Source organism: Rhinolophus sinicus, chromosome 4, assembly GCF_057876585.1.
Source record: "Rhinolophus sinicus isolate RSI-liver-muscle chromosome 4, RSI-T2T, whole genome shotgun sequence".
NCBI classification, from domain to species: Eukaryota; Metazoa; Chordata; class Mammalia; order Chiroptera; family Rhinolophidae; genus Rhinolophus; species Rhinolophus sinicus.
In genome coordinates this window covers 31,884,156-31,908,677 of record NC_142504.1, presented here as the reverse complement: position 1 = coordinate 31,908,677, position 24,522 = coordinate 31,884,156, and the positions used below count along the sequence as shown (strand labels likewise).

Here is a 24,522-nt window from a genome sequence, read left to right as displayed (position 1 = left end):
TTACAAGATTTTCCAATTAAGAAAAGTTTGAAAAAGAAATACTCTCATATTTGCAGTTTACTTGAAACTGTCATTAATTTTCTTTTTTAAAGAAGCTATACATTCTCATTCTAATTCATTCAAATAATATAACCAGGAGGGTGTAAAATATAAAAGTTCCCTCTCAGGTATCTATTGCCATCCCACCAATGCCACTGCCTAGAGTATTCCCTCTTAATAGTCTTTGCATCTTTCCATGATCTATGCACGTGCAAACATGTTTGTGTACATATAAAAATAAACACACACACCATACTCTTTTTTACATAAAGTGATCAATTTTTTCATTCAACATCTCTCTCGAACATGGTTGCATGATACCACATTTTAAGGTTGCATAGCTTTATGTTGTGTGGCTCAACCATAATTTTTTTTTTACCATCACCTTTAATTCCGTCTGTCCAAACTACGACTCCTGATCTTTTCCTTAGTCTAGTCCTCCTCTGGCATTCCTTGTCCCATGAATGGCACCACCATTCATCCTCATGATTGTGAAAGAAATCTAGAAATCGTCCTTGAGATCGCCTCCTACCAATCTCCACTCCAAACTCAATCCACAACCCACTCCTGTTGCTGTTTACCCCTCAAAATGTCCCTCCTATCTTCATCTCCCCAGGAGACCATCATGTCTATCCTGGATTCCGATTACTATAGCCTTGGAGCAGGTCTGCTGCAACCTATTCTGACCCGTCCAAACCTTTCTTCACAAAGCAGCCGAAGTGCTCTTTTTGAAATGTGAATCTGATCATGTCCTGCTTAAACCCCTCACAAGACTTCCCATAGGTTTTAGGGAAAAGATTATATTCTTTAACGTGGTCTAACAGGTCCTGCAAAATGTGCTCCCTTGCAGCCTATCAAGCCTCCTTTCATATTGTGCTCCCCCTTCTCTCAGCTCCAACCTCACTGGACTTGTTCCAGCACCTTCTATTTGCCATGTCAACCTGCCCAGGGGCCTCTACAGAGCTCTTCCTTTTGCCTCAAATATATCTTTCCTATTCACCTCACTAACATTTACTCATTCTTCAGCTCTGAGTACTTCCTCAAAGAAGCCCTCCTAATCCCTCTGCATGGCCAAATCCTCTACTTAGAAATTCTAGTAGTGTTTGCAGGATTTATCATAGTTCTAAAGGCACATTTATATATGTGATTATTTGATTAATCTTTGTCAACCCCAATAGTGTAAAAGTTCCGTAATGCCTGGGACCGTGTATTCCCTGGCAACTCACACGGAGTCTCAAAACCAGTTGACATAAAAAAAAAAAGAAAGAATTATTAGTTAGTAAAGATGACTCCTATTTTTTTTCTAGTTTTTCATAATTACTATCAATTCTACCATAAACATCCTTATACCTTTATCTTTGAGCACTTTCAGGAGTGTATCTGTATGCTAAACTCCCAGAAGTAAAACGTCTAGACAAAAAATAACATACATTTCAAATTTTGATAAGCACATGTAGCAACCTGTTCTGTTCCCACTTCTGCAGTCCCGTTCTTTGATTAGAATCAACTCTGTAACTACAGAAAATGAAAGATGTTAAAGGTGCTACACTGATGAACTATTTCATAGGGGAGAAAAGCCAATGTCATTTTACTGCACAGCGAGAAACACTAATTTCCTAAGGAGAAAAAACAACAACCTTGGGCTGTATTTTTCTTTCCTTCTGCATTCCAAGGTAAAAGATCAACTTTACTTCCATGACTATTGCTGAAGAAATCGGGCACTAAAATAGCTCACTTTAACTACACTAGGAAAATTAACTGTGATCTCTTCTTTCAAACTCGAGGTGAACCCCAAATCTCCATAATAATCAAAGTGGTGACCAGATGAATGAGTGAAAAGCTAAAGAATGGGAAGGAATTTACACCAGAGCTGCCTAACTCCTAAACATTTTTGAAACAAGCGGCTTCATTTGTCAGGGGAAAAAAAAAGTCTGCCTTCCATGTCACAACAGATGCTATGGCAATTCGTTGGAAAGGAATGCCGAAGATCTAGTCTAAACGTCTGATCACCAAGGCAATTAAGTAGAAAGTCAGATGTGCAAAAGATGAGTGGTTCTTAATAAACATTTAAACTGCTACTGCATCAATATTGCACAAAAATTCTTAGAGGAAGACACAAAAGATAAAAATTCTACCAAAGTGACATAGGAAGAAAATAGCACATTAGCTCTACTAACATATTATTGTTTTCAAGATTATAACATTAGGAATCACACCAGCAACTCATGTTTTGAGGTTTCTTATTTATTTCCTGAAATAAGTTCTTGAAGTGTAAGAATCATTGGGGATTATATACTTCCCAAGCAAGCACTGCATTCAAGGAATTGCAAGTAGCGAGCCGCCTGCCGCTCAGGTGAGCCAGCAGTGAGCCAGAAGCTCATCTTGAGCGTTTCTCTCAGAAATAGGAACTCAGCCCAGGACCGCCTGTGGCATCTTCAACAACTGGGAAGCGAGCCATCAGAAGTTGCCTTTTGCATTATCACAGTACCACAAAAGTGCATAACACTTGTTTAAAAGATAGAGAAACGTGTTCAACATTAAAAATACTTCGCACAGAGTTACAGTGACCGTATTTCTGACCTACCAATTTGAGAAGATGAAAGTTCTGGGTGTGGAGGGAAGAGGCAGGGGTGAAAGAAGCAGGAAAAAGTTGATTAAAAGAGATGACTGAAGAAAGTTCTTTCTTCACATCTCTCATTGGAGGCCCCCTTAGTTTTCCAGGCTCCAGGGCATGAAAATTATGTGGAGTTAGAAGTGTTATAGGTTATCACTCCTCATAAGTGGGGTCCTGTGTGCATACCCTACAAATTAACTTTGAGCCATCACATTTTCAAAGTTAGATACGGTAATCAAAATAAACAACCAACAGGCAAATGGCCAGGAAAGAAAAATCTGCCCCAAGACAGGTTTGAGATACTAAGAATGTATTCTTGAGGCAGTCAGAAACCAGGTTAACCTCAAATGGAGAAAAGTTAAAAGAGCACAGTGTTAGAAACTACTTTTGATTGAAAGGTTTCATTTTCTACTGAAAAGCAAAAAAAAAAAAAAAAAAAAACCACCAAAAAACAAAAACAAACAAACAAAAAAAACCGTACATAGTAAGTATTGCAAAGACATATAAGAGGGGTAAACTGCAGAATGGAGAACTGCCCCACATTTCCCCCTGGGTAAAAGGCTCCACCAGCTGAGGGCTGAGCTGCCCTAGACCAGGGGCCAGCAGAGACCTGCTCCCCTTAACCCTGAGTGGCCCCAGCATCCACAGCCACTCTGCCGGAGAAGCCTGCTCTCAGCGAGCCAGAAACACTAGGAAAGGAATGATTCTAGGAAGGAAGTAAAGACCAGGACACCTTGCAGGAAAAAAAAAAATTAATTCTCTTCTCAAATTTTCATGTTTGAAATGGAATGAGAGGAGAAGAAGGAATGTGTTAAATGGCCCTGTTGCAGCTATTTTCAAATTTTAAGAGATCAACTTGCAACACACAGGACTATTCTTTTCAGACAGTTTATCGAAAAAATAAAATGTTTCTATCACAAGCATCTTTGCTGTCCTACACTAAAATGTTACCATGGCCTTCAAATTAAATATTCATTGCAAGAAAGGTGAATATTTCTGATATTTTAAAAGAATAGACCAGGTAAAGGTGTTAAGTTGATTGATTCCCTTGCTGAGCTGCACTATTAGAGTTGAAATCCATCTCTGCCTTTCACCCACTGATGCTAGTTCTGCTCTCTGAAGCAAACACGAAGAGAGTTTATGTCTACTTTCATAGTCTTCAAGCTAAACATTTCCAGATCCTCTGAGGATACCTCCTATGACAGGACTGCCAGACCCCTCACCATCCCCACGGACTGTTCTGAAAGTTGTCTAATTTGTCAACATCTCTCTTTAAATGTGACAGCCAGAAATGGACACAATACTACAGATGTGGTTAATTAGAGCAGGGTACTATTAATTTCTGTGACATATGGACACTATACTGTTACTAGAATCTAAATTTGATTTTTTTTTTTTGCAGCCACATCATGCCACTAGTTCACATTAACCTTTTGCCTCAAAAATTGCCACCATATAAAGTAACCTTCCTTACACATCAATGAATTATGATGCATTTACTACAATAAAATATCTTTTTGCATAGCATTTCAGCCTATTTTAAACCATGTTAACCCTACATTCTGTTATCAATTTGTAACAGTTACCCTTTTCAAGTCATCCATGGGTTTCACAGCAAACATCCTGTATCTTCATCAAAGTCACTCATAAAGATTTTAAGAAGAGCAGAACCAAGGCAAAGCCTTGTGATCCATCACCAGGGTCTACTCCGGGACTCAAACTCAGTAACCCACACACCTGGCAGGTGCAGGTTCAGCTGGCCTCCTGCTCAAAAAGCAATCCTACTAGTCTATACACCATGTCACACACAAACCATCCTAAAGCCTTGGCAAATGCTTCGCTGGCAAAAAGATTCACTGATATTTCAAAACAAAGTGTAAACAATATACACATATTAAAAGTATAGCCATGTAAAACTATATATGCACACAGAACAAAGACTAGAAGGGAAGAAGAAGCACCGATGGAAAGATTTGTTCTACTGTCAGACTGCAGAGATAGCTTTTTATTCGGTACTGTCTTTGCTATAGTTAACATTGTTTTAAAAACGGAAGACACAGGGAATTTTGCTTAAGAGAATTTTGCTTGGAGGCAGTTCATGTGAAAACAGCTTTAAAAGCATTGAGACTCTCTCTGATCCTACCAACCTGAAAACCTCAATTACAAAAATAGTCATTTGAAAAGACTTGTTGATCCTTAGAAACACAAGTTTCTTTTTCGCAATTTTGCATTGCTGCTTTTGGCTTAATATTTCTGGAAATCAGGGAGATAGCAGACTAGAGAACTGAATCCTTAAGTTTAGATAAAAGCTTGATGTTTTGCACGTGTGCACGTCTGTCTGTCTGTCTGTCATGTCTGTCTCTGCTAGAGAGGTTGGAGAGGATAGAAAGAAAAACAAAATCATCATGTTAACATCTTTGTGAAGCTCCAGACTGAAACAGAGCTCCAGTGAAGAACCTAATGGACACATAAATCTGTATCATCTATTCACCTTTAGTTCTTTTTTACATTAAGAGTAGAATTGCCACAGAATTTACACTTTGGTGTTTGGAACTGAGGTAAGGGTATGTTTTGAGAAAAGGGGTCAGATAAAACAAGGGTGATCAGTTAGCAAAAAAAGAAAAAAAAACAAAGCAAAGTGGCTAGTTATTTTAGAGAAACTATGATCTATAAATACTGCACTTATTAGAATCCCAAACAATTTGAATATGTGATTGAGAATTTTTTAACGTATCAAGGTTTCTGTACTGCTTCAGCACTTTGGTTAGAGCATGGTTTCCATCAGTGGAAAACCAGTGATAGAAACTGGATGCATGTTATCTTTACCTCTTTGAGGTTGTCTTTCCCAGTTTTTTTTTTCATCAGAGACAAGTGAAAATTTCACTTTGCTTAGAAATGCAATTTGTCCACTATACTAGAAGTTAAGCTAAATATATGAGGTAAATCAACAGCTTTTAGATTTACGGTAAACTCTTATAATAAATGGATAAAGTGATCAAACACTAAATCCAGTTAATATTTGACCACTGAAAATTTTACTTTGCTGAGAAATAAATTTTCCCCACCATACTGAAAGTTAAGCCAAATGTATGTGGTAAATCAGCAGGTTCATACATACATCCATAGCAAATTGTCATTTAAAATAGATAAAATGTCCAACTAGAAAGTCCAGTTACTATTTAACAAATAAAAATTCCACTTTGTTTTGAAATACGATTTTCCCAACATTGTAGAAATTAAGCTAAATACATGAAGTAAATCAACAGCTTCATAGATAAATGGCAAATTGTCAAAAAAATAGGTAAAAACGTCCAAATAGAAAGTCTAGTTATTATTTGACAAGTGAAAATCCCACTTCGTTTTGAAATACAATTTTCCCACTACATTAGAAGTTAAATACAGGTGGTAAATCCACAGCTTCATAGATCCAGAGCAAATTCTCATTATTATGGATTCTCATTTATTTCTCATTAAAATGTCCAAATACAATGCCCAGTTATTATTTTATAAAATAGATAATGCACATTAGCAATTCTTTCTGTTTTACATGTAATCTTGTGCAAAATGGATAATAAATAGTCAACATTGGGAACAAATATCTGAGAAAATCCAAAATTCACTTATGATACTAAATGTCAAAAAAGTGTTTAAAATTCTTTATTAATTTTTGGGGAGGTGGTTTTTAATGTTTTGTTGCTTTCCTTTAGATAACACAAAAATGTTATCTAAAGTATTGCCTATTAACCTTGTATTTTGTTTTTAATATTGCTTTGTTTTAGATAAGAAAGTTTTATCAAAACTACTTATCTACTGATTTTTTTCATAGAAAATTATATTTCTAAGGCAAAGCAAAAATTATTTCATATGTACAGCAAAGAAAACACAAGGAAATACACCAAAATTATAAGTATGTATATGTTAGAATAGTGAGATCAGAAAAAATTCTCAGTTCTCTGGTTTTAAGTATCTATGTACATTTAAAATTTTAATTAGAAAAAGTACTATTATTTTTTGTTTAAAAAGTCTCTGAAAATGTAGTGTTATTTGACAGTTAAGTCTCCTTGGAAAGAAAATAATGGAGAAAAATTAATTTGATCCCATTTTTAATTTTTAGAAATTATACATATGGAACTCTATGAAAAATATTTATTAGTTAGGTACATATATATGCATAGAGACAGTATGAAAAAGTAAACTCCATAATGTTTACTGGGGTTATCTTAGAATGAAGAGGTTACAGGTGATCTTGATTTTCTTCTTGATTTTTTCCCCATTTTTTGGAGGGTTTTTTTCCCCCTGAATTTTGTACAACAGAAATTACTTTTATTATGATAAAAATAATACTAAAGCTTTATTTTATCGAAAAAGTTCTGGTTAACATTTTGAAATAAAAAATCAAATTGGTTCAAACTTGTTCAAACTTTACAAGTCTTGGGATAAATTTTTAAACTTGAATTTTCCCTACCATCTATACTGGTTTTTCATCTCACTTTTTAGAAAAGAATATCTATCAGCCAACAACTAGGTGAAGTAACTTTCTAGATTAAAAAGAAAAAAAAAGCTAAGTACCAAAGTCACCACAACAGTACTCTGGCAAACATAAGAAATCCTGGAATTATTCTGTTTTGCAGAAAAGGGTGCAGACTAAAGATTAAAAGGCACTTCTAAAAATTATAATTGTGTTCCCCCAACCTCCTGGTAAAATATCTTTCATTCATTCATATATCTAATAGTCAACATTTTATTTCTCATAAAAAGTAAAATCTCAGTAAATGTGCTAGTTTTGTTTATTCCTAGAAAGTTTCGCTTTAAGTGCGATCCCTGCCACCCTATCATTTATAATGGGTCAAATTCTTATTTATCTTCTACACATAAAATAATCTGTATCAATGCTACTAAAATATGTTCAGTTTTAGCCTTCAAATACGAAATGTGTCTCATCCATGCTTCAGGAACCTCAATCAGTTGCAGATAATTTGGTTTTCCATTTTAACTTAAACTTCTTGTATTCAGATTACCAACTGATTGTCCGTTTTCTCAGCGCCTAACACTTTGAGGCACTTAAATGGAAATCCACGTTAAGGCTTTTTTTTTTTTTTTTTTTTTAATGCATCCTTCCTTATCAGTGTTCTAAATGAGTCTTGTAACTCACTGCAATTTTCTCTAATGTTAAATATACGTTTACACGTAGAAATACACACAAATATTTGAGGCCGAATCTCGGCAACACGCTTGAAAAGATTAAATGTGCGATTGCCGTGACTAAACGTATTCATTCACTCTGCAAGATGTACAAAAATACAATGTTGCAGGGAGAGCTAGGTATCTGCGAAAATCTCTCTTAATCATCACCGAAAGGCCGTGGCTGCGAGCCTTCGAAGCCCGCCAAGCTCTTTGGAGGCATCCACAGCTGTTTTTAATTGTTTTTTGCTTTCTCTAAATTGAGCACTTGGTGGGGCAAATGGTGCTGTTTGTAATGTCTCTGGCCTTCAGCCCGGGTTAACCCTACCTGCGCTCCTGTTTAGCTCCAGCATTTCATGATTCTGCACCCCTGATCCTGAAAACCTGAGAAAAACGAGATTTCCGCCGCCGAAAAATGCGCTTAGTAAGAGAGGGGAATTAGATGTTTCAAATGCATTTTTGTGTTCTCTCCCGATCGAATTCAAGAAAAAGAAGAAAAAAAAAAGAGAGTTTGTGTAGAGGGGGCGCAGCTTGATACCCATTTCCTATGGCTTGCCTCCCGGCCGAGGCCGCAGAACCCATTCGCAAGGTAATGGACACCCCCCTCCCCCCAGAAAAAATAGGCAACGACCCCCAGCTCTTAGCTGCTGGGATAGGGAGAGGCCCACCACCAGGTCTAAGATGGGGTTGAGGGTTGGGAATGGATATTGGAGATGGAATTTCTGCGCTCTCTGGCCAGGGAGGGGCCGCGGGGGCGCGGAGAAAAAGAAAAGGCCAAGGGTCAAGCCTGGGAATCTACACACAGGGCCCGGAAGTGGGGTGTAGGGCGTCCTGGATGAGGGGTGCGGTAGGGACCAGGGCACCAAGAAGGGATGACACCCAGAAAATGCACCCGGGTACCTAAAATCTGGGCGGGGGATGGGGAGGCGTCGGCCTGTTGGCCCTGGGACCTCCCGTCGCGCGCGGGCCACTAACCTGTCAGCAAGAAGGTGCCAGTGGTCGCGGGGCTCATCCTGCGTGGCCCCCGACCCTGTCTTGTCCAAGCACAAGGGTCGCCCAGCTCGCACCACCGGGGCAATTGCATTCTTGGCCTGGCTAGGCCGGCCGTCCTCGATTCTCCCCTCCCCTCCCTTTCTTCTTTCTTCCCAGCTTGGCCAGTTGAGCATCAGCATCATGCACCCCCTCCTTAATCCCGTACTCCCTCTAGCGGCGGGCCAGTGTAGCGTGGCCATCGCCCCCACCCCATCCCCCATCCCTCCCGCCCCCGCTCCCCCACCTCCGCCCCCCTAACCCGCGGAGCACGCTGGGATTTGGCGCCCCCCTCCTCTGTTCAGCCTATATAAGGCTCCCAGTCGGAGCTCCGGGTACACGCGCTTCAACTTCGGTTGGTGTGTGTCGAAGAAACCTGACTACGACCTAGGAGAACCGCTGAGAGGGTCCACCAATCCTCGAGACTGGTCCGCTGAGCGGGCTCGCAGCCGGAGCCACTCCAGGCTGCGGAGCACCCAGTGGAGCCCACGCCTGGCACAGGTGTGGGACCTCGTCCTTCCTGTCTTCGCAGAGGAGTCCTCGCGTGGTGAGTATGCGGTGAGGATTTTTTTTTTTTAAGATCACATTCATTCCCCGTTCTTATCGGGAGCTGCGGGAGATGGAGTAACGCCCCTGAATGTCTCCACGCAAACCTTGGCATGCCTTCACTGGCTGTTCCCCAACACAGTGGAGAAATCAAGCCTTCAGGGCTTTGATTTCCAGGACCTAAGTCCAGATATGGGCTGTAGACAGACATGAGCTGCGGACAGACATGAGCTGCAGACGGGCATGAGCTACAGACCAATTTGCAATTTGTTCTTCAAATGCGCTGCGAAGTGATACGCGCTACAAACTAATTGGCGCTTCATGCGCTACAAATTGATAAGCGCTTCAAATGCGCTACAGTCTGATAAGAGCTTCAGTTGCGCTACAGACTGATGGGTGCTTCAGTGCGCTACAAGCCAGTATGAACTGCAGCGATATATGAGCTGCAGACTGATTTGCGCTTTAAATGCGCTATAAAATCTGAGGTGCAGAAGAATAGCGCTACAAAAATGATATGATTAGCACTACAACAGCGCTTCATTGCGCTACAAGGCACAGGAACTGCAGAGGTACATGAGCTGCAGAACAATTTATACTCGCAAATGCGCTACAAAGTAATAACATCTGCAGAGGTATCCAAGCTGCACTGTTTCGTACTACAAAGAAACCAGCTGTAGAAGGATATGAGCTACAGAGTAAGATTACTTTTGTCTTCTTACAGGAGGACCCCACCCTTTGTCTCTAACACACCTTTTGGAATGGCTCCCACTGTTTCTGCAGGACGGTTCTCTGCATTTTATTAGACAAAATGGAGCCCTGGGCAAAAATTACTATTTAACATTCTGCCCATACCATTCCTGCTATAGCAGTGGAGTGGAGGGGCCCTGACTTGAGTGTAAAAGGGAATCTTTTGGTGGTGGCAGAGCGGGCTGCCTTGCCTAGTTGCGCTTGATTGAAGTGGTTGTAGTGGTGGCGCGAATTGGCGCCCAGCAACAGTTTGTGGAAACTGTTGGTTTACTTAGTATTGGAAGGGGAATTGGATGGGGGTGGGGGGTTGCTCTCGTTGCATGAAATATGAATCTGGCTGTCGAGTCTGGTGGGAGGGGTTTGGGGGTGTACCCTGGGATAGGCTTGCAGCCCGTCTCAGACCTGCCCCGCCCATTCTAGCGCGCCTTCTCTGCAGTATCAGCTTGGAGCCGGCTTAGCGCCTCCCAGCGCCTACTTAGAGCGCGCCTCCTCTGCAGCGCGCCTTCCCAGAGCGCGCCTTCTAGACCCGGCCTCCCCAGACTCCACCTCCTCGGAGGCGGCTCCTCCAGACCCCGCCTCTCTCCCTGAGCCCTCCTCCTGAGGTGGCTCCTTAGACCCCGCCTCTCCAAAGCTTGGCCCCTCCCTGAGCCCGCCTCTTGATTGGTGTAAGGCCCCGCCTCTCCAGAGCCCGCCTGCGCCTGCGCAATGTGAGGCCCTCGCCCCCCCATCAGGCTTACCTTTGCGCCTGCGCGCCTTCACTGCCTGAGTCTGGCTGCACAGCCCCGCCCTCCTGCGGTTTCTCTGCTGTGCCGGTTTTGCTTTTTATCCACTAGTGTCTAATAAATACAAGAATAATAAAGAACAATAACAATAGTAATTATACATGGAAGTTATAAGTGTTCTGCTTAAGTTAAGTAACATCCCACCACTTAAACTGATAGTGGCTTATAAAGAAGGGTGCGTCTAAGTTCAAATGGTTGGCACCTCTAAAGGCAATCTAGCTAAAAGTTTTTACTACAGATGATATATAAAATGTTTTAAATACTTTCACATTTAAGGTTTTTTTGTGGTTTTCTGTGAGACACTACTGGACCGTTGTGGAGGGACCTACTAGAATCGGATGCTTTGTTGGTGGATACAAAATAAGGAACAACTTGAACTGTTTTACAGAAGTTTTAAGAGGCTTATTGGTGTTGCTTGGCTTGGCCTTTGAGAGGATGAGGTGTTTATCTGTGTGCCTAGGAAGCTGAATTTTTTTCTTGCAACTGTAGGGGATTAGCCTTGCCTACATATTTATAAATTGTGCCTGGCACGTGGTAGCGTTCATTAAATGAGTTATATGCCCAGAATAAATTGGTTTATTCCGTGCTTTCTTTGGTGTCTGCAGGTTTTTTCTGGTTTCTTGCTCCTGGCTCTTTCCTATGGTGCTTTGCTGTCCTGGATTGTCCAGAGCATTGTTCGCCTTATCTCTCACTTTTAACAGAATATTAAGAAAAAACAAAAACAAAAAAAAAACATATGTTTTTGAACTCTAATAATGTAAGCTGTAATTAAAATATAAAGTAACTAAATTAACTTAAAATTTTCAAAATAATTAGCTTTTTTAAAAATAAAAAGCAAAAACTAAAATTTGGGGCAAGTGGATTACTTTTAATGATACATTATTGTCATATTTAAAATTTACGTAATGTGACATAAAGTGGTTACGTTACAAAATAGAGATTGAGGGTTTTAACTGGCATTATTAAACATGTATATAAAATAAATGTGTACTACCAGTCAGGTGTACCATGTTTATGTTTCTAACTAAATGAAGAAATTTAAAAAACTGCTTCCGTATATTATACATCATGAGCCAGGACTTTGTTAGGGGGGATTTGGGTCTCAAAAATCTGTCATACCCCACTCCACCCCCCACCAAGTATACACTCTATGGATAACATGTGTTTATCATAATTACAGTTTTAAGTAAATCCCCAGACACCTTTTACCTACCTTGCCACCCTGACACCCCTCCTCTTGGAAATTTTGTGTTTGCATTTTAAAAAGTTTCAAAGCAATGGTAACAACATATGCATATTAATGAACTTGGCATTTTACAAATAGTGCTCATAGTACTCAAAAAGAAATTTGGACATTTAAAAATGTAAAACAATTAAGAGTTGCTTAATGAAGTGTCATTTCCTAATGGGATGTTTAATGTGCAGTGGGTTTGGGTTAACTATTGCTCTTTGGTATGTTTGGGGACTAGAGAATTTTAGAGGTCATCCTGAAGAACCAAAGATTAATTAAATATATGTATTTAATTCCTAAATAGACTAACACTGAACTCTTTCATATGTAAAGGTGGCATCTCTCCCAAGTGGCTTGGCTTTATGCTGTGTTTCCTTTCAGGTTTTAGGAATGGGGCCTCTTGAACAAGTCTCCCCACCCCCCATCCAGCTCCTACTAAGAGGGCGTTTAAGAAACGATAGTTCTGTAATTCAAATCCAGTCACAATGCTCCTGTTCCCTAGTGAATTGGCACTTCAGTTGCTGTTTAAGCGTTTTAAAACTTTACTTACACTTATTGTTAACCTACCTGTCCACTGCCCTATCACTTTTAATGGTCAAAGTACTCTGTTCTGGGCATTTATCTCTTTTAGGATTTAGAGTCCCACCCCAAAATTACAACCCCTGAGGCCTGATAGTATCAGTAAAGGTCAAGGATCTCAAACTGGTGACCTTTCAGGCAAAATAAAGACCCTGAGTTTGCTTGACCAGCACTGGATCAAAAATGTTTTAAAGACTTGAATATCTTTGAGGAGGGCACATGCATCCCTAAGTTATATAGTTGCAACCCCTCTTATTGTCTTAACTCCAGTCTCTTCTCACTTCTACCTTCTTCCCTAGAAAAATACATTTGAATTTTAAACGCTTATTGATGTTTCTGTTTCTGTATACAATTCAGTGATTATTTGCTGATTTCCTAATGTATTGTTATTTCAGACCTATTATTGTGTTGCAGATGTTAAAGCCATCAGACCTGGAGCCTCAATAGGGCCCACCCCAGTGACTGAATGACCCGTAGGTCATTAACCTTCCTGATCTGGGTCAGGCTGCGCCAGCCCCTGCAGTAAATGCCTTTTCAGAAGTCTTCTAAGTTTTGAAAGTATTAATGTCTAGATGATAGAAGTGGCACCTGAGTCACCTGACCTGTGCTTATTATTTTTATGGGATATTAATACTCTTAATTTATTAAAAATTTAATAAAAATTATATTATTCTGTGACCTTATATTCTAAGTGTCACCAATACAATTGTGTTAAAGGAGTTGGAAATGAAACTAAATGTCAGACTGATATGTTAATTGCATCTTCTCATTTTTTCTAAACTTGAATATTTTACCTTGAATGTCGATTATTCATTGTTCTTGGAGCCTAAATTATTAAAATAATTAAATAGCAAGTTAAATGCACAGTAAATCTGTCCCTTAAGGACTCTGCTTACTGTAAAACCACTTTATCTTTGTGGTTTTGTTTTTTGTAATTAATTTGGTATCCATTTTTGCCTTTATGGGTCAGAGAGGAACAGTTGGCCAGGACTGCCCAATTAAAATTTAGCGAATAGGTAGTTGGCCTGCTTTATTATTATGTTTCTAAACTTTTGAATACTTTCCTAATATTTTCCAGAAAGGAAAATTTGATTTTCATTTTAAAAAAATCATTAAAAGCTAAAATAATTAAATTCCTCCAAATACATTTAACCCTATACTCAGAAAGTACATAGGTACTATGTAATGGTTTATTGTATGTGTGATTTATTATCACCATACCCATAATTAGAACATTTAATCTCCTTCCTCATCTCCCCCTACCCCTCACTACCGCTCACTCCTAGGAGTTCAGCCCTATCTCACTCTAAATTACAAACTTTCATATTGCACTGACAATCTTATTTAAAAAGCAGGAATTGCAAACTGATCACCTGCAAGTCAAATGAGGCACTGGATTTGTTTGACCAACACAGTATTTAAAAAAATAATATCTTTACGTGGGAAATGCAAGCCCAGGTTGTCATAGTTGCAGCCCCTCCCTGTTTTAATCTCAACAACTTCTTTACACAGAAAGTTACCTTTCTGTTTTCTTATTAGTTACTTTTTAATACCAGCTAACAGTTATCGCACGTTTAGTATGTGTATTATTTAATTAAATCCTTATTATAAGTTTGAGGTGTCCTATTACTGGGCTCCTTCCAAAGTCCCGTTTTATAGCCCAGCTGCTGCTAAGAGGTAGCAACTAATATCTGTGGTTGATTGCCTGCATAATAAGGAGGAAAACTGACATACGCATGTTGCTGCTCAGTGCCATTTCTGTCCCATAGGGAATTCTCTTTCAGAAATCAAATTATGGTCAGAAAAGTAATTTAGACCATCCTGTGGGTTTTGTGACAGTTGTTGTTTGTTTTGATACAAGTTAACCTCCTCTGTATGGTGACGGGTTGGCCAGAATGCCCCCTCTCCCTATGGTTGATGAATACAGGCGTTGTGATTTTAATTGCCCCCCCACACACGTTTTTTTTGGTTCCCTATTGGCTGGAACATTATATATTATTCAGTTAACTCCTCTAATACCAGTTATCATTTTGGCTTTATTTTTTGTAATTTATTCCATAGCCATCTTTGCCTTAAAAGTTTTTTGCTCTGCTCTCTGGATACAAAACTACTTTTTTGGAGTGTCTCAGCAGTCTATTATAGTCAGTAAAGTTAAACATGCTGTTGATACAGTTATGTATTGTTGATTCATAATGAACAGAGGACTTTTGATGATGAAAAAGTCATTTGGACATCAAAAAGTAGGGTGCTTTTCATTATCTGTTGTCTCTTTGCAGGGTTTTTGTTTGTTTAACTATTAATGTAACCAAGTAGAGTGAAGACATACTTTAAATCTCATGTATTTAAATAACTTTAGTAAATACTTTTAAGTGCTAAAATCTTCTTTGTGTTGTGCTGCTTTGAATGCGTATGTTGAATTTATGCTATTATCCTCATTTACAGAAACAAAAGGCTTTTGAAAACAAAAAGAAGAAAGGGCGGAAGAGGAGGCCAGGATCCAGGCCTCCATCCCCACAGGAGTGAAGCTACACTTGGGAGGTCCCCTCCCACCCCAACTCTCACCCTGGGGCCCGACTGCCCTCCTCCTCCTCCTCCTCCTCCCCCATCTTCCTCCTCCTCTCACAGCGGCCAGAGGGGCCAGTACATCCCCAACCTGGCTGAACGGCGCCGGGACGATCTCTCTGAAGAGATCAACAACCTCAGAGAGAAGGTCATGAGGCAGTCCGAGGAGAACAACAACCTGCAGAACCAGGTGCAGAAGCTCACAGAGGAGAACTCCAACCTTCGTGAGCAAGTGGAGCCCACCCCTCAGGATGAGGAGGATGACCTCGAGCTCCGTGGTGCTGCAGCGGCGGCTGCCCCACCTGCTCCTGTAGAGGAAGAGTGCCCAGAAGACCTTCCCGAGAAGTTTGATGGCAACCCAGACATGCTGGTTCCTTTCATGGCCCAGTGCCAGCTCTTCATGGAAAAGAGCACCAGAGATTTCTCAGTTGATCGCGTCCGCGTCTGCTTCGTGACAAGCATGATGACCGGCCGCGCTGCCCGCTGGGCCTCTGCCAAACTGGAGCGAGCCCACTACCTGATGCACAACTACCCAGCCTTCATGACTGAGATGAAGCACGTATTTGAAGACCCGCAGAGGCGAGAGGCTGCTAAACGCAAAATCAGACGTCTGCGCCAAGGCATGGGGTCAGTCATCGACTATTCCAATGCTTTCCAGATGATTGCCCAGGACCTGGATTGGAACGAGCCTGCACTGATTGACCAGTACCACGAGGGCCTGAGCGACCACATTCAGGCGGAGCTCTCACGCCAAGAAGTCGCCAAGTCGCTGTCTGCACTGATTGGCCAGTGCATCCACATCGAGAGAAGGCTGGCCAGGGCGGCTGCAGCCCGCAAGCCACGCTCCCCACCCCGTGCGCTGGTGTTGCCTCACGTCACCAACCACCACCAGGTGGATCCCACCGAGCCCGTGGGAGGTGCCCGCATGCGCCTGACCCAGGAAGAGAAAGAAAGACGCAGAAAGCTGAATCTCTGCCTCTACTGTGGGAATGGAGGTCATTACGCTGACAACTGTCCTGCCAAGGCCTCGAAGGCTTCGCCGGCGGGAAACTCCCCGGCCCCGCTGTAGAGGGACCTTCAGCGACCGGGCCAGAAATAATAAGGTCCCCACCAGATGATGCTTCATCTCCTCACTTGCAAGTGATGCTCCAGATTCATCTCCCGGGCAGACACACCCTGTTCGTCCGAGCCATGATCGATTCTGGTGCTTCTGGCAACTTCATTGATCACGAATATGTTGCCCAGAATGCAATTCCTCTAAGGGTCAAGGACTGGCCAATACTTGTAGAAGCAATTGATGGACGTCCCATAGCATCGGGCCCAGTTGTCCATGAAACACACGACCTGGTAGTCGACTTGGGAGATCACCGTGAGGTGCTGTCGTTCGATGTGACTCAGTCTCCATTCTTCCCCGTCGTCCTAGGGGTACGCTGGCTGAGCACACACGATCCCAACATCACCTGGAGCACCCGATCGATCGTCTTTGATTCTGAATACTGCCGATACCACTGCCGGATGTATTCTCCAATACCACCAACTCTCCCACCACCAGCACAACCGTCCTTTTACTACCCAATGGATGGATATAGAGTTTACCAACCAGTGAGATATTACTATGTCCAGAATGTGTACACTCCAGTAGATGAAAACGTCTACCCGGATCACCGCCTGGTTGACCCTACCATAGAGATGATTCCTGGAGCACACAGCATTCCCAGCGGACACGTGTACTCACTGTCCGAACCTGAAATGGCAGCTCTGCGTGATTTCGTGGCCAGAAATGTGAAAGATGGGCTGATTACTCCAACAATTGCACCTAACGGAGCCCAAGTTCTCCAAGTGAAAAGGGGGTGGAAACTGCAAGTTTCTTACGACTGCCGAGCTCCCAACAATTTCACCATCCAGAATCAGTACCCTCGACTCTCTATTCCAAATTTAGATGACCAAGCTCACCTGGCGACGTACACGGAATATGTACCTCAGTTACCTGGATACCAAACGTACCCCACTTACGCCACGTACCCGACCTACCCAGTCGGATTCGCCTGGTACCCAGTGGGACGAGATGGACATGGCCGCTCCCTGTATGTGCCTGTGATGATCACTTGGAATCCGCATTGGTACCGCCAGCCTCCAGTCCCTCAGTATCCACCCCCGCAGCCGCCCCCGCCGCCGCCACCACCGCCACCGCCGCCATCCTACAGCACCCTATAAATGAGTCACGTCTTTCAGGATCTCTGCCCTCAGCTGATTCGTGCCCAGCTTCTCAATCAGTGACTGTGTGCTAAATTGGGCTTACTGCATCTTCAGGCCAACCTGAGGCTGTCCTCTCTGAAATGGCTACAGAAGATCAGGGCCACCCTGGACTGGCACACATCCTAAAAGCACCAAAAGTTCTTCACTGTTTCCTGGGAGCAACAGAATATTCACAAACAGATTACCAGTTTTCCACCTTGACTGCCAAGGTGACTAAAGTTCACAATAAGTTGACTTCCCAGCGAATCTTGGAAGCCTCGATTAACATTTACAGAGAAGCTGATGCAAACACAGGGAATGCTGTTTTCTTTATGGAGGGCGAGACAAGGAGGAAGAGGACGTGACTTTTCTTGCAGTTTCGGTACTCTCTTTACATCATTGGAGGACCGACGCCTTATTAAGGAAGCCACAATTATTGGTGCAGTGTGAAACGGCTTCCGTGATCTTTTTGCTGCACCCTTAGAAACTTCACCATCTTCATACTCCTCTTTCATGGTTCCGTTAATTCTCAAGGAGCAGCAACTCGACCGGTTCTCCCAGGGGCAGGCAAAATACCTGCAACAGAAACACCTCAGGCCTGAGAAGGAAGTGCCCTCTCAGACGGACTCTTGTGTGTTGTGTGTGCCTTCACATCCTGGTGCAAATCATGTGTACCCAAGAACTCTGGCTTTTTCACTACACCTTACCATCGTCGTGCCAGCAATGGCTTCCACAAAATGTTAAACCTGGTAACCAGAGACTGTTGGTGGCTCTAGTTGTGTTAGATATTGTGAAATGTGACCACCTCTCAATCATATCTGAGGGCTAATGAGTAGCAAATCAGAAGGACTCTGAAATCCTGTACCCAGCTCTTAAAAAGGGACTCTGAGTTAATGTTACCAACTTGTCTTAGTACTTTAGATAGAATATGCATGAGTGTTGTTAATGGGCTGGAAGAGTATCACCGGAAGTCTTGGGAACATATGTCCACGTCTTTGCCTCCATAAAGTATCTGGGCATTTCATCATTAGTCCCCTCACTAAACTGTAGCATCAGGATGCTTAGAGAGGGGAAATGATTTTAGCACCCACACCCACACTCCTTTGCCTGGGAGGGACGTCTTTGAAGAAGGGAAATTTGGGCACTGAACACTATCTGGAGAATATGGACTTGTTTAGTGAGCTTCAAATCCAGCTGCCAATGAATGAAAGGCCTCCGAAAGCAACTCAAGTGACTCAAAGCAACAGACAACACAAGCATTGTCTTTAATCCAGTGACATCATCTGGTGTTTCCTGGATGCTTTGTGCTAACCTGGGACTGCCTGACTTCCTTTAACCTGGTCCCTTGCTACTTCCTTGAACGGTCTGTCTAACCTCTCTCTTTCTGTTTGATTCTTTACGACCACCATTAACCCTGCTGCAGGATTTATGTCATCCTTCCTGCCTGGTTGCTGAGACTCCATTTTGCTGCCACGCGCAGAGAAGAAAGAGGCAGGCTTCAAGGAGCATGTGTTTCAGCACACAATCTCCAATTGCCAAAATACAGTTTAAGCAGTAGAAAAACATGATGTATGTTTCAAATTGCCTATCAGGAAGAGGAGTCTAATGGTGACGTCTCATTTTTCATCAACATCATCTTTCACGTAGTCACTATCATCCACCCTTATTCTTGCATGTTTAAATACTTAAATGTTTTAGCTGTAGATTAGTAGTGTCTTTTAACAGTGTTTTAAAGTGGTGACTGCTCAAAAATTATTTCCATTGAATTACAAAAATACTATCTATCCAATTCTTACTGTGTTAGAGTTAAGCTAATTAAAATTGATAAGTAACGTAGTATAAAATGTTTCCTTACTGTGAACTTCTCTTACAACACTGTGAATCAGAGGCTCCTCAGAACTGGAGTTTTGTATAATAGTTCATCCTGTTCATCTTCAATCTTCTATTTTAACATCATATAATTTCAATTTTATTAATTAGGCCTTTAAAAACCACACAAAAAGATGCAAATTCAAAGAAGATACCTAATTGGCTATTTAATCCAAAACAACTTTCTTTTTCAATGGAATCAGAAAAGCTTGTCAGTCACTCATGTGTCTTAGAGTCTCTCATTACTTTTAAAATGGTGCATTTGTGCTTCTGGACTATTTTGAAGCGTCACTTCAGTTTACCTCAGATACCAATCCATCCTCCATACATTTAAATTCAAATTGTGTTGTGTCAAATTTACAGTTGTCAATTGATCTTCAAACTGCAGAGGACCTAGGAATGGGTCGTTGTCTGCAGCCTGGCGTGTGCACACGGACATTTGCCATCACTGCAAGGAAAAATCTGGAGAAGTTGGCCAGCGACAGCAGCGGTCAGGAAGAAGACAGTGGTATGGGTTAACAACTCACGGATGAAGACCTGACACACATTTGGTTGTTTAGTAAAGCTTGTGAAAATCTATTGGCAGTGTGTACTATGCTCTTTTGCTATATATACTATCTATAAATGTAAGTGTTAAGGATAAGTAATCTCAAATTGATTGTTCTATACTATCAGAATTTTATTAAGTTTCCTTTTACTCAGTTGATTTATTTTGTTGCTGTTGAACAAATTTATGTTAATTGGATACATTCAATATTGTTGGCATTTTCCAACAAAAATGCCTTTAATAAGAAAGGAAAGAGTAAAATAATTACATCTCGATCTGAAGAAGTTAGAAAGGGAGCAAAATAAAAAACATAAAGAAGATAAATAAGTCAACATCAGAATTATTAAACAAAGCCAATAGTCAACCCTTTGAAGCAAATTGGCAAAATTGATGGACTTTTGGCCTAAATTTGCAGTGTTAGTTAAAACATCAAGAAAGATTTAGGAGCTCCCATTGCTAGGCAGACCTAGAGAGAACTAGCTAAGGTCATCATGCTAGGTTATGGAAATGGAAGTTTACATACGTTTCTGAGGGGTCAATTTAGTTTGAGCAGTGAGGTACTTGTATTAGATGCTGGAAAATGATAATTAGTTGGATTAAATCAGGTGAGGTAGCACAGTGAACTAGCAGGTGCACAGAATAAGAGGGGCACATCTGTATAGTGCAGTCAGGATTTCTATTTAAGGTTGCAGGTACCTCTTAGACTCCTGAATTGATCCAGTTGTCATCGGCCACAGACATCTAACATCGGATAGAATTCCAAGATTGGCAACAAAGAACACTGCTGGAATGACCTAGGCAGAAATGATGGACCACCTGCAGAGGTGACGATCCTGGTGGGAACCACCTACATTTTCATCTGAAGGAAGAACGTACATCTTGGGACTGAAAGTTCTTTGTTGTTTCAGAATGTAGAATGCTGTCAAAGTGGTCTGTGGAAAATCGCATTGTTTTTATTTCTTTATGTAATCAGTTTAAGTAATAGGGGATATATATAATCATAAGTATTTTAGGGTGGGAGGGATTATTAAGTAATCTTAAATGGGTGGGATTAAACAGCATGATTATGTATTAGATCTATCTCTATAAGTGAACATGTGTACTTATGATCCTTTACTCTGTGATTGCTACCCTTTACCCTTGTGATTTCAATAAATTCTGGAGGGAACTGCAGGGAGATCAACATATTTTGGGAGAATTGGACATGAATAAAACCCTAGTGGGAGAAAGTTCATAAGTGATTGGATAGATAATTTCATACAGGCTTTTTGCCCTGGGTATTAACTCCAGGGGTCAAGATTGTGAGCAAAGCCTTTATTTAGAGTTATTGGGTGGATAGATACCCTTTGACAAATTGTTGCTGGAATGAAATTGATAATGATGGATGATACATATTCATGGAAGTTATATGAAAATGATGAATAAGAACACTTGCCCCCATCAGTAGCCCTCCTCTTTACCCCTGCCTCTTCTCCCTACCCTGACCCCTCTCCCATATCCCTACCCTTCCGCATTTTATTGCTGTATTCTCTTTACTCTGTTTCTCTCAATTTACTAATACTGCATTGATGTTATAATAATTCAATTAATAAAGATTTAGTGGTTAAGTGCAAACTGTGTCCTGATCATTTCAGCGTCCGCCAGCATCAAGGGAACAGGATGGGGGAGTGGAGGGGTGGGAGAGTTTGGGGGTGGGGGAGTAGGAAGATGAGGGGAGAAGTGAGGAGGGTGGGGCAGTAGGGGGGTTGGGCGTAGGGAGGGTAGGGGGTGGGGAGGGTGGAGTTGGAAGATAAGTTTGGAAGTGTGGGGGTGGAATAAAGAACGTATTAACCCAGTATTATTTATCCAGAATACTCCAGGAAATCAAATTATACCAGCTGCAAAACTTCAACATGTAAGGTCACACAATTAATAGTGACTCTATTGATACAAAAAAGATTTTTTTTAAGATGCAAAACGTTAACTTATAAAATAAAGCCACACAATTAATAGTGACTATTGACATAAAAAATTTTAAGCTGCAACTCTTTAACATGAAGCCACACAATAGAGGTTCTATTGACATAATATATAAACATTTATTTTTAATTCAATTTTATTTGGAATACTTGAGATATATTAATTGAAAGTTATAAAAGCATTAGTGAGGATAAAAAGGAAGACGTACCAAATGAAGTCAGTGACGTGTGGGAAATTAACACAGATGTTTTTAATACCAATTAAAACAATATCAGAGTGATTGTGAAAGTCAAAACATGGCATTAGTCAGAGTTGTAGAGTAAAAGGTTGCATATAGAAAACCTAACCTAAACTTAATAGCGGTAACCATTTCACCATATGTGGAAGTCAAACCATTAGGCTGCACTTCTTAAACTTACACAGGGATGTGTGTCAATTAGGTCTTCATAAAACTGGAAAAATAAACACACATTGCCAGTTCACCCCCACCCCCTTCAAAAAAAGAAAAAGGTCTGAAAAGGGGACTCCAAATGATGTGCCAATTTTGAAGGGTTGCTGCGTTCATATGGCGTCACATAAACAGTGATTTATTGGGAAGGATTCATGGAAGATGATGACTAAATGGAAAGATCTGGGGCTAATGATGAAAACACCCAACTAAAAACTCTTCTCCTGGGAAGCAGGCTACCCTGAATAGTTATCCATCCAGCCCAGAGTTCACAGACTCTGTGTGTGCAGGATGGTGGGTAGAATTGGAGAAATGGGGGCTTTGGGGGTGGGCACAGTCAATGCCTATCAAATACCTGCTGGGAGGGTTACTTACTTAAACAATGGTGTAAAGGCTGTTAAGTCACTCTGAAAGGAAATTGAAATATCCTATTCATTCCTGTTTTTCACACCTAGAGTCCTCCCCATTCTGACCCCCAGCACTCCATACACCACATGATTAAATAAAACATAAGGGAAACAATAAAAGTTGCTGAGCCTCAAGATTGTATTACATTTGATTATACAGCTTGGATCACAAAGCTAGTTCAAAACATCAAACTTACTGTTTACAGCAATGACACTATTTGTTAAAACCCATACCAGTTTTGGGAAAGAAGAGGCTCCCCAGAGAGAAATCAAGTCTATTTATAGCTGCAGAAATTGTATAATGAACCCCGATTTTCCAGTGTAGTTGAGGCCAGTCATTAATCAGAACAATTGTTTTAAATGAGAACCACACTATATTGAAACACATAACTGTACATTCATTGGTCAATCTTGATAGAGGTCTGTGCTTCACTGATTCGAGCTCTGAGTTACCTTCCTTGAATAAATTATATCAGTAACAAAATAAGTAGCACAACAGTGGGAAAATACAGAGCTTTTAAAAACATATAAAAGCAATTAAATATCAGTGTGGAGAAGAATCACTCTTGATGCATGCCTCAAAAAATACACTAATGAATACCAGATAAATCAAGAACTACAAGAAGAAAGAAGAGCTCAATGGTGGGGAAGGGTAAAAAAATTATACATGGAATAATAATAGCAATCAAAAATTAGCTGAATGGTTTTGAATTCATAAAGAACATGCAGAACAAGAATGAGAAAATATTTGTTATATACCTATAAAATATATGATAACTACCTTATTACCCAAGCACCTAGTATTTTCCAGGATAAATTAAATACCTAACCCCACCCTTACTCCTTTTCTGTTTTTTTGTATATATCTAGAAAGAAATCTAGATAGATACATCATAAATAAATAAATGTAGAGAAAAATCTGGATGGATAAATACTAAATGGATGGATAGATGATAGATAGATAGATAGATAAAGGAATAAATGTGTGAGTGTTCAATAATTGATCTTTTTTAATGCGCCAGAGATAAGTAAATACCCAACCCTCACCCTTTACTCTTTTTCTGGCTTTTTAAAATGTATGTAGAGAAAAATCTGGATGGATCATTAATCAATTAAGTGGATGGATGGATGGATGGGTGGGTGGGTGGGTGGATGGATGGATGGATGGATGGGTGTGTTTTTGTGTGTTCAATAATTATTGGTTTCTTTTAATGTGCCAGACACTAGACTAGATATTGGGACACACAATGCTGGGCACAGACCTTACACTGAGATACCTAATGCAGTTGAATGATGAGCACCCAATAGTTCTTTACCCAGGGTACCCCAACTTTCTTAGACATCACGGTTGCCCAAGTCATTTGGGAACAGGAACTACTACATCATAATTTAGTGCAGACAAAGAGTTATTCTTAATTTTTGGCTTTTGAGTTTTTCTCTAGAATGCACTAAATTTCTTAAATGTTTATTTTTACTAGTGTTTGATAATTTGAAAGAGTGAACAAGAGAAAGAGAAGTTAGATGGTTCTTTCTTTCCAAATTAACCGCCCGAGAAACCCTTTTAGCACACAGTAGAGCTTCCTAATTCTGTTCCCAGATAATCCCAGAGATAGTGGACACGTGTACTTTAGGAACCCTCTTCCTGGTAACTCAAAATCATTTACAACATAACATTTGACCCAAGACAATAACTAAAGGGAGAGCAAGTGAACCTCTGGAAGATCATTAATTACTGTTTTATATCTGG

The 24,522-nt window shown here is 40.7% G+C and overlaps 2 protein-coding genes across 9 annotated transcripts in view; one reads left to right on the top strand and one right to left on the bottom strand.

Moving 5' to 3' along the window:
- The window catches only part of SGCE (sarcoglycan epsilon), a 64,011-nt gene extending 55,009 nt beyond the window's left edge, over nucleotides 1-9,002 (bottom strand). For 2 of the 8 annotated variants that reach the window (XM_019729721.3, XM_088797753.1), the window contains exon 1: nucleotides 8,810-8,959. In XM_019729721.3, the coding sequence (XP_019585280.1) occupies nucleotides 8,810-8,918 (109 nt within the window). In that variant the 5' untranslated portion in view covers nucleotides 8,919-8,959. Of the gene's footprint in view, nucleotides 1-8,809 lie in introns of all 8 variants that reach the window. The other 6 variants (XM_019729726.2, XM_019729728.3, XM_019729730.3 and 3 more) reach the window with 6 other exon arrangements.
- Nucleotides 9,003-9,175: 173 nt separating this feature from the next.
- On the top strand, nucleotides 9,176-21,575 carry LOC109446391 (retrotransposon-derived protein PEG10). Its single transcript, XM_019729719.3, has 2 exons — nucleotides 9,176-9,421; nucleotides 15,191-21,575. The coding sequence occupies exons 1-2, from the start codon at nucleotides 9,417-9,419 to the stop codon at nucleotides 16,377-16,379; spliced, it is 1,194 nt and encodes a 397-aa protein (XP_019585278.2). The 5' UTR covers nucleotides 9,176-9,416; the 3' UTR covers nucleotides 16,380-21,575.
- The last annotated feature ends 2,947 nt before the right edge of the window (nucleotides 21,576-24,522 follow it).